The 13694-nt window shown below is 44.2% G+C and overlaps 1 protein-coding gene across 4 annotated transcripts in view; it reads right to left on the bottom strand.

Annotated features, from left to right (window-relative positions):
• Positions 1-13694, bottom strand: part of MYO18B (myosin XVIIIB) — a 301196-nt gene that overhangs the window by 33572 nt on the left and 253930 nt on the right. For all 4 annotated transcript variants that reach the window (XM_053588976.1, XM_053588977.1, XM_053588978.1 and 1 more), the window contains 2 exons: positions 6639-6683; positions 4785-4922 (listed from right to left, as the gene is read on the bottom strand). In XM_053588976.1, the coding sequence (XP_053444951.1) occupies positions 4785-4922; positions 6639-6683 (183 nt within the window). The remainder of the gene's footprint in view (positions 1-4784; positions 4923-6638; positions 6684-13694) is intronic.

The raw sequence follows: 13694 nt of genomic DNA, 5'->3' as shown, positions 1-13694 counted from the left end.
TGATTTCCCCACTGAAGAGACATAGATTGGCTGACTGGATTAAAAAACACAAGCCATCCATTTGCTGTCTGCAAGAAACACACCTGGCTTCAAAAGACAAATTAAAGCTCCGAGTCAAGGGTTGGAAGACAATTTTTCAGGCAAATGGAATTCAGAAGAAAAGAGGAGTTGCAATCTTATTTTCAGATACATGTGGACTTAAAGCAACTAAAGTCAAAAAAGACAAGATGGTCACTTTTTATTGGTCAAGGGAAAACTACAACAAGAAGACATGTCAATTCTAAATATTTATGCACCCAATTTAAATGCTCCCAGATTCTTGAAGCAGACCTTACTCAGTCTGAGCAATATGATATCTGATAATACCATCATAACAGGGGACTTTAACACTCCTCTTACAGAGCTGGACAGATCCTCTAAACAGAAATTAAACAAAGATATAAGAGATTTAAATGAGACCCTAGAACAACTATTCTTGATAGACGCATATAGAACACTCCACCCCAAAAATAAAGAATATACATTCTTCTCATCACCCCATGGAACATTCTCCAAAATTGATCGTATCCTGGGACACAAAACAAATATCAACAGAATCAAAAGAATTGAGATTTTACCTTGTATCTTTTCAGACCATAAGGCACTAAAGGTGGAACTCAACTCTAACAAAAATGCTCGACCCCACCCAAAGGCATGGAAATTAAACAATCTTCTGTTGAATAACAGATGGGTGCAGGAAGAAATAAAACAGGAAATTATTAACTTCCTTGAACATAACAACAATGAAGACACAAGCTACCAAAACCTGTGGGATACTGCAAAAGCAGTTTTGAGAGGAAAATTCATCCCTTTAGATGCCTACATTCGAAAAGCAGAAAGAGAGCACATCAACAATCTCACAAGAGATCTTATGGAATTGGAAAAAGAAGAACAATCTAAGCCTAAACTCAGTAGAAGAAAAGAAATATCCAAAATCAAATCAGAGATCAATGAAATTGAAAACAAAAGAATCATTCAGAAAATTAATGAAACAAGGAGTTGGTTTTTTGAAAAAATAAATAAAATAGATAAACCATTGGCCAGACTAACTAGAAATAGAAAAGTAAAATCTCTAGTAACCTCAATCAGAAACGATAAAGGGGAAATAACAACTGATCCCACAGAGATACAAGAGATCATCTCTGAATACTACCAGAAACTCTATGCCCAGAAATTTGACAATGTGAAGGAAATGGATCAATATTTGGAATCACACCCTCTCCCTAGACTTAGCCAGGAAGAAATAGACCTCCTGAACAGACCAATTTCAAGCACTGAGATCAAAGAAACAATAAAAAAGCTTCCAACTAAAAAATGCCCTGGTCCAGATGGCTTCACTCCAGAATTCTATCAAACCTTCAAGGAAGAGCTTATTCCTCTACTGCAGAAATTATTCCAAAAAACTGAGGAAGAAGGAATCTTCCCCCAACACATTCTATGAAGCAAACATCACCCTGATACCAAAACCAGGAAAAGACCCAAACAAAAAGGAGAATTTCAGACCAATCTCACTCATGAATATAGACGCAAAAATTCTCAACAAAATCCTAGCCAATAGATTACAGCTTATCATCAAAAAAGTCATTCATCATGATCAAGTAGGCTTCATCCCAGGGATGCAAGGCTGGTTTAACATACGCAAGTCTATAAACGTTATCCACCATATTAACAGAGGCAAAAATAAAGATCACATGATCCTCTCAATAGATGCAGAAAAAGCATTTGATAAAATCCAGCATCCTTTTCTAATTAGAACACTGAAGAGTATAGGCATAGGTGGCACATTTCTTTTTTTTTTTTTTTTTTTTGTAGAGGCAGAGTCTCACTTTGTGGCCCTTGGTAGAGTGCCGTGGCCTCACACGGCTCACAGCAACCTCCAACTCCTGGGCTTAAGCGATTCTCTTGCCTCAGCCTCCCGAGTAGCTGGGACTACAGGCACCCACCACAATGCCCGGCTATTTTTTGGTTGCAGTTTGGCCGGGGCCGGGTTTGAACCCGCCACCCTCGGTATATGGGGCCGGCGCCCTACCGACTGAGCCACAGGCGCCGCCCAGGTGGCACATTTCTAAAACTGATTGAAGCTATCTATGACAAACCCACAGCCAAGATTTTACTGAATGGAGTAAAACTGAAAGCTTTTCCTCTTAGAACTGGAACCAGACAAGGTTGTCCTCTGTCACCTTTACTATTCAACGTAGTGCTGGAAGTTCTAGCCAATACAATTAGGCAAGACAAGGAAATTAAGGGAATCCAAATGGGAGCAGAGGAGGTCAAACTCTCCCTCTTTGCTGACGACATGATCTTATACTTAGAGAACCCCAAAGACTCAACCACAAGACTCCTAGAAGTCATCAAAAAATACAGTCATGTTTCAGGATATAAAATCAATGTCCACAAGTCAGTAGCCTTTGTATACACCAATAACAGTCAAGATGAGAAGCTAATTAAGGACACAACTCCCTTCACCATAGTTTCAAAGAAAATGAAATACCTAGGAATATACCTAACGAAGGAGATGAAGGACCTCTATGAAGAAAACTATGAAATCCTCAGAAAGGAAATAGCAGAGGATATTAACAAATGGAAGAACATACCATGCTCATGGATGGGAAGAATCAACATTGTTAAAATGTCTATACTTCCCAAAGCAATCTACCTATTCAATGCCATTCCTATCAAAGTACCTACATCGTACTTTCAAGATTTGGAAAAAATGATTCTGCGTTTTGTATGGAACCGGAAAAAACCCCGTATAGCTAAGGCAGTTCTTAGTAATAAAAATAAAGCTGGGGGCATCAGCATACCAGATTTTAGTCTGTACTACAAAAAACCATAGTGGTCAAGACAGCATGGTACTGGCACAAAAACAGAGACATAGACACTTGGAATCGAATTGAAAACCAAGAAATGAAACTAACATCTTACAACCACCTAATCTTCAATAAACCAAACAAGAACTTACCTTGGGGGAAAGACTCCCTATTCAATAAATGGTGTTGGGAGAACTGGATGTCTGCATGTAAAAGACTGAAACTGGACCCACACCTTTCCCCACTCACAAAAATTGATTCAAGATGGATAAAGGACTTACATTTAAGGCATGAAACAATAAAAATCCTCAAAGAAAGCATAGGAAAAACACTGGAAGATATTGGCCTGGGGGAAGACTTCATGAAGAAGACTGCCATGGCAATTGCAACAACAACAAAAATAAACAAATGGGACTTCATTAAACTGAAAAGCTTCTGTACAGCTAAGGAGACAATAACCAAAGCAAAGAGACAACCCACACAATGGGAAAGGATATTTGCATATTTTCAATCAGACAAAAGCTTGATAACTAGGATCTATAGAGAACTCAAATTAATCCACATGAAAAAAGCCAACAATCCCATATATCAATGGGCAAGATACATGAATAGAACTTTCTCTAAAGATGACAGACGAATGGCTAACAAACACATGAAAAAATGTTCATCATCTCTATATATTAGAGAAATGCAAATCAAAACAACCCTGAGATATCATCTAACCCCAGTGAGAATGGCCCACATCACAAAATCTCAAAACTGCAGATGCTGGCGTGGATGTGGAGAGAAGGGAACACTTTTACACTGCTGGTGGGACTGCAAACTAGTACAACCTTTCTGGAAGGAAGTATGGAGAAACCTCAAAGCACTCAAGCTAGACCTCCCATTTGATCCTGCAATCCCATTACTGGGCATCTACCCAGAAGGAAAGAAATCCTTTTATCATAAGGACACTTGTACTAGACTGTTTACTGCAGCTCAATTTACAATCGCCAAAATGTGGAAACAGCCTAAATGCCCACCAACCCAGGAATGGATTAACAAGCTGTGGTATACGTATACCATGGAATACTATTCAGCCATTAAAAAAAATGGAGACTTTACATCCTTCGTATTAACCTGGATGGAAGTGGAAGACATTATTCTTAGTAAAGCATCACAAGAATGGAGAAGTATGAATCCTATGTACTCACTCTTGATATGAGGACAATTAATGACAATTAAGGTTGGGGGGGGAAGCAGAAAGAGGGATGGAGGGAGGGGGGTGGGGCCTTAGTGTGTGTCACACTTTATGGGGGCAAGACATGATTGCAAGAGGGACTTTACCTAACAATTGCAATCAGTGTAACTGGCTTATTGTACCCTCAATGAATCCCCAACAATAAAAAAAAAAAAAAAAAGAAAAGAAAATGCTATGCTCAATGAAAAAAGCCAAACACACACACACACACAAAAAAAGATTGAATACATAACCTTCATATTAATCTGAAATTTAAAAAAATTAAGTGGCTGTATAAAGAAAATTTTAAATTTCTAAGTATCCATAAAAGGGAAATAATTTTGACTTGCCTTAAATAGAAAGCAGAGAAAATAACTATTACTATTTTTTTTAATGTTCACCCTGTGCTACTTAAAATCATCTCAAGAATTATGCTTTGGGAGGACTATATTAGATCCTCATCACTTTCGTCCTTTGGGTGAGTAAATACAATGATATCCCATGTTTTGAAGATGAAGAAGTGGAGACCCAGAGAGGATTAGTGACTGGCCTAAAGTCACAGGGCTAGGAAGAAGCAGGATTATACCTCACACTGTCAGGACCACACTTGTCTGTTGCCTAGTCCACAGAAAATGAAAAGATTTATGTAACAACCTGCAAATTCTGAGATTCTCCAAACTATTGGCCCCCCACAGGAAGCAGGAAGAAAGTCTTACCTGGGGCTGAGGATGTGACTGCTGGTGACTGACTGTCGAGAGGGGCTCCTCATGGGATCTGTGGCCAGTGACAGAGTACAGCTCATCCAGGACTGCAGACTGCCCTCTGGCCGGGAGCTGAGGATGGAGACATTATCCCTAGAACCAGAAGGCAGGACAGTGTCAACACAGTGACAGTGACAGTAACAGCCCTTCAATATTTACCCCATGCCAGGAGCGGTGGCTCGCACCTGTAATCCTAGCACTCCGGGAGGATGAGGTGGGTGGATTGCTTGGGTTCAGGAGTTTGAGACCAGCCTGAGCAAGAGTGAGACCCCATCTCTACTACAAATAGAAAAACTAGCCAGGCATATTGGCATATGACTGTAGTCTGAGCTACTCGGAGGCTGAGACAAGAGGATTGCTTGAGCCCAAGAGTTTGAGGTTGCTGTGACCTATGATACCACAGCAATCTACTGGGGGCAAGAAAGTGAGACTCTCTCTCTCAAACAATAAAAAAAAAAAAAAAAAACACCCATAGCGTAAGGCAGGCATTGTGCCACCAAGTGCTAGCATGCTTAACTCCACTTATCATTCCCAAGAGGTGGCAGCCCGTGCTGCCTCCATTATACAGATGGTAGAGAGGCCAACTGGGGTCATGGACAAGGTCTCCAGCTTGTCAGTGGGGAAGTTGAGATGCAAACTCTTGTTCTTTTTTATTCCAATGCCCCTGCCTTCCATCAGCCACTGCCCCCTTCACTGGGGAGATATGGACTCCAATATATCTCTCTAGTTTGGGAGTAAAACTGGGCATTGAATTTTAAAGCAAAAGACACGTTCATGAATTATGTCAAGTGTGAAGGTCTTAACTCCTTTCTTACCTTAGCTGCAATGTCTTTGTAAATGGGGACTTTACTCCCTGAAAGCAGCACAGGGAGAGAAGGGGAAGCCCAGATGGGTACTCAATAATTATTTTCTGGGCGGCGCCTGTGGCTCAATGGGTAGGGTGCCGGTCCCATATGCCGGAGGTGGCGGGTTCAAGCCCAGCCCCGGCCAAAAAAATAAAAATAAAAAAAATAATTATTTTCTGATGGATATACCCACTCAGCATGATATGGGCGTGGATGTTTGTGTGTGTATATATATCTATCAGTAGGGGTGTGTGTGTATATATGTGTATATATAGTTTGGTTTGTTTGTTTATGGGACACTGTATGTATGCCAGCCATCAGGAGAGGTGAACTGTACACATGAACTTAACATTGATCATGTCCGCAAGATTCCCCTATATAAATAGCTATAGAATAAAGGAGAAACTATTACTACCACAGGGAAGGACAGGGAGTAATAGGAAAGAGCTTTAGTTCACTTCTGGGAGGCACAAGGGAAGGTATCAGGCAGGGGAGGCTGAGCTGCATCTTCTTTGAAGGTCAGGGCTTGGCCACATGGGGACTGAAGAAAGGAATTGTAGGTGGAAAGAACAGGACCAGCGCACACCTAAGTTTGGAAGTCATAAAGGCCAGTCCACAATCAACAGGATTGATTCCTGAAAGCAGGAATAATCACAGTTGGAGAGAGAAGTGAGGGTCACAATGGCAGGACACCAATGTCAGAGGGAAAAGTCTGTTCTGAAGCCAGGCGGAGTCATGCAAGGGTCTGAGGACAGGGTCCTGATGAGGCATGAGCTTCTTCCTAAAAGGAGCTGGGCAGTTCAATAATATGCCCCTGCTTTATACGCTATGAACACAGAGACAGAATTCCTGTGGGAATTACTGATAATTCTCCAAAGGGAGCAGGAAGCTCCCTTTTGAACTGGACACAGAGAGCCAGGGTTCATCTGCACAAGCCGCTCAATTCTTCTTGGGGTTAACTTACATCTCTTTTCTGCCACCACTGCCACAATCCACTGTTGTCTGGACACTAGAAAGAGGCGCAAGAAAGGATCTGTTATCTGCTGCGGGCTGGAGAACATGGTGTCACATTAGACAGACTCAGCTTTGAGCCCCACTTCTGACCTCTGCCACTGTGTGTTCTTAGGGAAGTCGCTTGCTGTCTCTGAGCCACCTGTCCCCTTTTACAAAATGTGGTTCATAACAGGGCCCTGCCTCCAGAGTTGTGGAGCAGGGTGAGTGACATAACCCTTGTAAAGATCTCAGCATGGTTCCTGGCAAATAGATAGTGCTAATTAAATGGTAGCCATCATTACCACTGCTCTTGTTTCAGTACAACTGCTGCTGCTATTATTAATAGCATCGTTATTGCTGACAAGCAAGCCATTTGCTTTATGCTTCTTGTGAGTGCTAGCAAATCAGACATGGGGCAGGGTAGCTCCCCAGGGCATTGTGGGAAACTCTGAGACTAATTACAATAGTAGCTATTCTTTAGAGATCATCCCTTCATTCAACAAATGAGCTGTGTACACTATTTCACCTGCCCATTTCATGTGTATTCATTTTAGAGATAAGAAACTTGAAACCCTTGTCTAAAGTCATGCAGCTTTGAATCCCAGACTCATACACAGTGTGTGGGTGCAGACAGTCAAACCACAAATCTCAGATCCCTAAGACATCATTTTAGTCCTGGGTCCTCAAGCAGGGACCTCACAACTTTATTTCCTGCTGGCATGTGGGCATTTTCTTCCTTGGAAGACCTGGTTGCTTTCTCTGAGAGATACATCTGCTGTTCCTTGACCCCCACGTTCAATGACCTGTCACCCTCAGGGGTTTCTGTTTATATGCATTTGTCCCCCCAGAGTGCAACACACACCCCCGGGGCCAAGAACACCTCTTAGTTCATCCTTCAGCACCAGACTGGCTAAACTCAGGCCAGATGAGAAGTTTTCAGACAATGCTTGGCAAATCTAACAGAAGAGGAGTCAGTATACTACAGTCAGGGGCCAGATCCAGCCTACCACCCATTTTTATAAATAAAGATTGGCTGCTTTTGCACTACAACAGCAGAGTCGAGAGTCGCAACAAAACCCACATGGCCTCAAAAGGCTAAATATTTGCAATCAGGCCCTTTAAAGAGAAAGACTCTGTAATAGAACAAAAGTACCTTCTGTGACTGGCCCTGTGAGAGGCAGAACAGTGGCTCCCAAAAATGCCCACGTCCTAATCTCTAAGCCCAAGAATGCAGGACTCTCTTTCCTTATATGGAAAAAATTTCATTGGGTAGATACCTAGTATTAAATTAAAAACAAAGAATAAACACGTTTTATTGGAAGATAGTCACACTTGCTCACTTACGTTTTGAATACTTCCTCACATACTTTGACTAAACATCAAACTTTACTTGAACCCAGGACACAAGAAAGTCTTTCTATATAGCCTAATAACTCATCAAAGCACATGGCCTCGTCGCCTACTTGCCCTGGCCGTGGAGGCCTGTTCGCTGTCCGTGCAGAGTGGATCCTGCTTTGTACTCTTTCTTACGCTGTAAGCCCACCTTTATCTTCATCAATAAAGTTTGTTTCATGCTTGCCTTCAAAAAAAAAACAAAAGCACAAAGCCCCGTGGGTGGACTCAGAGTTGGATTTGCCCCCTTCTGAAAGGCTCCTTCCCCCGGCCTTAGAGACCTACTCATTTGGCCATGTCTGACTGTGCTGGACATCTCCTCACTCCTCCACGTTTGCTCCAGCTCTCCATCCTGCTCCGTGCCCCAGGGACTGCTCTGCACAGACCACATCAGTGGGCTTCTCCTGGAGCTCAGCCAACAGAAAACCCAGCCAGCAGTTGATGGGAAGGAGGGAAGATGTGGAAGCTGGAGTATTTAGTGCCCTAGATTTCTGGATTTCTGTCTATTGCCTCTTCCTATGCTGGCTCCATCCCTCAAACAAAGGCCCCAACTCTTCCTGACAGACAGTGCGCTCTCTCTCTCTCTGCCTCTCTCTCCTTCTCCCTCCTCCCCACTGCACAACTGCACCCCCTTCAGCCCCCCCCTCCAGTTGTTGCTATCCTGGGTGCTGCACCATCCATGCCTTGGGGCTTCCTGATGCTGAGCCCACTATTTGTAAATAGCCCCTTGGCTAAGCCTCATTCTGGAGTTTGTCTTCCTCCTCCATTGTAACAGCTAATCTTATCAGGAAGATCTGTGTTTTTCAGCCAATATTTTGCATGTCGAACAAGTAGGCAGCAGGCATGACCCCACAATGCTCTGTTAACTGTTACACCCTTTATCACTGTGTAATAAGAAATGGTGAAGAATCTAAAGAGGTAATCTTAGAAGAATATAAGATTATCAGCGATCATTATCACTCCCTCCTAAGCTTGTGGCTCTGGAAAAGAGCCAGCCATGAGGATAAATAAAGAGACACAGATATGCATGCTTATTAATCTGACATTTTCACAGTGTCTGTGTTCTAGTCGCTTCTGTCCATTAATCTGTTTCACTGCATTTGCACAGAACCCCTAAGGCTGAAGTGAAGACCTGCCATGTGGTCTGTCTACTTGTTCACTCATGATGAAATATTGCCCAGAATATGGTGGTATCTAGCCTGGAAGACACACTACCCACCATTTGGGATGGCTCAGAAAAATAGAGTATTTTCTTTTTTTTTTTTCTTTTTTTTTGGCCAGGGCCGTATTTGAACCCACCACCTCCGGTATGTGGGGCCAGTGCCCTACTCCTTTGAGCCACCTGTGCTGCAAAACAGAGTATTTTCAAAACAAAAGGGGTTGCATTGAGAAGAGTTTCTGCAAACTACTACTATATCTCACATTTATTGTATGAGCAAATGCTAGAAGCATCTAATACTTTCCCGTGAGCAAGTCTGGAATGAAATCTTGGGGGATAGGCTTTCAGACAGAAGCAGAAGGAGGTGTTTTCTGTCTGCTCTTGAGAAGCATTTAGACCAGATGGGTAGAAAATCAACACCATGGCGACTTTATGCAAGTTATGGGTTATTGATCCTAGCAGGTAGGGGGTCTGTACTCCTGTACATGGAGCCATCAAGCTCTGGGAGACCCCACCGGCGGTGCCAAGGGGTCAGGAGGAGAGCCACAGAAGGAGGGCTTAGCTCTAATCTAAACCTTCCACCTTCCATTCAGAGGATGGCTGCACTTCATCCTAAACTAGAATATTTTACAAGCGTTCTCTTTGGTGTAAAAAAAGAGGGGGAGAGTACTATTATAAGGAGGGAGTTTAGAACTCATTGACCCTTTCACCATGTGAAGAAAGAATCTCTGTGCCACAAGCTCCATGAGACAGGTGTGTGTCTACCTGTTCTCCAATACAGCTCCTGTCCTAACACAGAAGGTGCCGTTGATCCTTAGTTGTTGAGCAGGCAGAGGCCCAGGAAGGGCAGCTGAGCTGTCCATGGTCCTCGCCCATTGGATGGCACAGCGGGGCTGGAACCCTCCTCTCTTGACATGTGGTTCTTTCGCCTTGGTGTAAGTAGCTTTTAGAAAAAGAACTTGTGCCAGGAGTTCATAAACAAGGGATTGATGAGCAAGATAATTAATTAAATGTCTTCAGACACATTTCTTTAGGGTGAATTTTTGCCATACAACTCCAGTCCAAGTTCAAAGACTGCCTGGGAAGTAACACATACATTTTTTGGCCCCATCTCTGTGTGCTAGACACAGGTTCGCCCTGATAGGTCTGTTGCTGGGCAAAGAGCAGAGACCTTGACGAGGGAAGGAGGAAGTAGGGCTTATTTGACAGGCCAGCAGAGCTTGATCATCAGAAGTGTGGGTGACAGGGTCAGCCGGAAATCAGATCATGGAACCATCACTTACTTTGTGGGTCGGGGCAAGTTTTTGACTTTTCTACGTCCAAGTTTCCTCATCTGTAAACTGGGAAGGGTACCCTCAGAGAGCTGCTGCAAGATCAATGCATGCCAAAAGGTAGTCCTCAGAAAAGGGTCCCTATTATTATCATAGGTGACAGCATCAACATCATTTCCTATAATGCCAGGGTAAACAAAGTCATTTGGAGCCCTGACTGCCTGTGAACCCCATTCTCTGAATATTTGGGCTGGAAACATGCTCAGAAAGCCTAGGCAGCATCATTTAAACAGCTGCACTGCACTCGGGCCCTTGCATTGGACATGGCGTCTACTTTCTCAGGTTAATGGAGAAGTGCTTTATGGTGTCCTTCCAGGCCTGGGGCACACTTATTACCCAGGAGGGGCTGTAGGAGGCACCTGTGAGAAATACTTTGGCAATAAGGAATTGGAGAAGGGATTTAACATCATTGGCTCTCATTAGTGAGACACCCAAGAGCATGAAAGTATGTTCATCATTGGTCAGCAGGCTCCACACCTGTGGCCCAGGCGGTCACGGGATTACTGCAATAGCTTTGGGAGAAGTTAGCAAGGCTCCTCCTCTGGCTGTGCTTCTTGCTCTGTGTGCCTGATCCGCACTCCCCTACTAAGTCTGCTGCTGAGAGATTGCTGCTGAGATACTCGCTCCTACTCATACTGACTGTGACTTCTAAGGTGCTTCGGGTACCTGAGACCTGAACAAGACCTACCCGAGTAAGCTGGCACAGTGTGGCCCATGTCCAGACAGTTGAGTGGACCGGGGCTGGAGACCTAGCGTCCCGGCTCTGACGAGGCCCTAGGTTGGGACCAGAGACACAGTGTCACCGGCCCAACAAGGGGCAAACCAGAAGGCAAGAGAATTATGGAAGATGCCCTTGGCAGTCACAAAAACTGTCCTACCATGCAGCAGAGAACATTCCACTCTGGCCAGAGCCTGGGCCCTCCACTGAATAAATTAACTCAGAAGTATGCCCTCCATGGCAACCACAATCTTTGGTTACACCCAGATCTTTCTACTTGCCCTCCTGCAGCCTAATTTTAGCCATGTTATAAAACAGTTGGAAAACATCCAACTTATACAACACGGCAACTGGGGACTCTTTTCCAGAGCATTCATCTCAGGTTGGGCCAGATGGAATGGATGCATTTTCAGCTGACCCAGGACTCAAAGGTCATCTTTTGACCTCTCCACATCCCACCCAACCCTCCTTACTCCCCACAGGCTAGGCGACAGACAGAACAGCTGCAGCCCCTGGGTTAGGAATAGATGATGCTGCTTGTCAGCCACACATCCCTCCCTCTGTGAGTAATGTGCTCCAGGCCTGGGGGAGCAGCTTAAAGCATCTCTCCATTAATCTAAGGAGGTTGACGCCACAGTCCAAGTTACAACGCAGGGCCCTAGTGCAGGAGAGCACGTATTTAAATGCTGCTGCAGAGGCCACCTGGCTTTCTGAGCATGTAGGCATGTTTCTAGCCTGGAAGGCCCGTTACACTCAGATCTAATTCCCAACATGGGGAAATGTGACTTTTAATTTTAACACGTCTCTGAAAGAACCTCCCTGCAGCTGAAGCTTCTCTCTACCCTTCTCTCTCTCTATCCTTTCCCTCTCTCTCTCTCTCTCTCTTTCTCTCTGTCTCTCTGTCTCTCCCTCCTTCTCCTCAGGAAGCTTTGAATCCTAATTGAGAACTCAGTTTGGAGGGACCGGGCACCAACCCCTCAGGCTCCAGTCCAGACCTCTTGTCCCAGGTGATGAGGTAATGGGGAGCATTGTACCACATGGAGCTGCCAGCAAGCGGGAGAATGTAGGCTGGAACCAGGGCAGGAGCGGGCCTCCTTCTCTGGACAGTGGCTCTACAACCTAGCAACACACACACCTCCTTTTTATGGATGACAACCAATTACATAGCACTGTAACCAGAGACCATGCTTGGTACATGTTAATTCTTTGAAAAATGTTGAGACTTCTCCATGGGCAATTTCTTCCCAGTTTTTCCGTTCCTGCGATGTTATTGAAGTCTGTGCCGTGTTTCCATCTTGAAGTTACAAGGCAGCATATGAGAACCAAGACCTGCTGAAAATTAGGAAATGCTTCCTTAGAACCAACCTGGGCTCAGGGCCGGCTTCAGAGGCTTGAGTCCCAGACCCAGAAAGGGCTGTGCTTAGTTTAAAGCTCTTGTCATCATCTTGACATTTTCAATAACTTTTCAACAAGGAGCCTCACATTTTCACTTCACATTGGACCCCACAAATGATATAGCTGATCCTGCCTGGGGCTCTGGGACACTTTAAGGAACTGGGAGGGTTTCAGCTCATTTTCTGCTGGTCGTTTCCAGAGGAAAAAAAAGGTTAGGAGAGAGGGGAGGAAGGTGCAATGAAAAAGAGAAAAGTAGAGAGCCTCGCTTCTCTCATTTACCTGGGTTCACTTTCTAGAGGGTTCACCCTCCCTCTGATCTTACTCACTTCCTCCAGATCCTCCCTGGGTGGCTTCCCCTTTTCATTCAGGTCCCAGTTCCAATGCCTTCCCCTCAGAGAGGCATGTCCACGTGGGCTGCTTCATCACAGCACCATGTTCTCTGCCTTCATAACTCTGATCTTATCCTTGTGTTTTGTCAGTGTGTCCATGTCATTAACACACACACACACACCACCCCATCAGAATGCAGGTTCCATAAAGGCAGGACCATCCCTGGACCCTTCTTCCTCTCTATTCCTCAACAATTCAGCAAGCCTGTGTTCCAGCCACAGCTCCAAATGTTACTTTTTGCCTAACTTCAGGCAAGTTCTTCAACCTCTCTTTATCTATAAGATGGAGAAGAAGGATAACAAGAAGAAAGTGGGATAACACGAGCACCTCACCCTGTGTCTGGCATGCAATAGGCGCTCACTCAGAATTTATCAAAGGAATGAACGAATACAACTGGAGATTGTTGAGCCCCTTACTATGTGCAATGCACTGTACTAGGAAGTCATATTTTCTCACCTACTTATTATTACTAACCCATCATACAGAAGAAGAGACTGAGGCTCAGAGAAGTTGAGTAACTTGTTCACAGTTATGTAAAAATCAACCACTATATCCTTAATTGGCAATCAGGCTTGTCGAAATGCAGAGCCTGTGCTCTGATTCTCCCCCTACTTCCAAAGCAATGAGTCTGCACATTTCTTG

This window comes from Nycticebus coucang, chromosome 4 (assembly GCF_027406575.1).
Source record: "Nycticebus coucang isolate mNycCou1 chromosome 4, mNycCou1.pri, whole genome shotgun sequence".
Taxonomy (NCBI): Eukaryota; Metazoa; Chordata; class Mammalia; order Primates; family Lorisidae; genus Nycticebus; species Nycticebus coucang.
The sequence above is the reverse complement of the archived record's forward strand: the minus strand, read 5'-3'. Positions and strand labels throughout refer to the sequence as shown.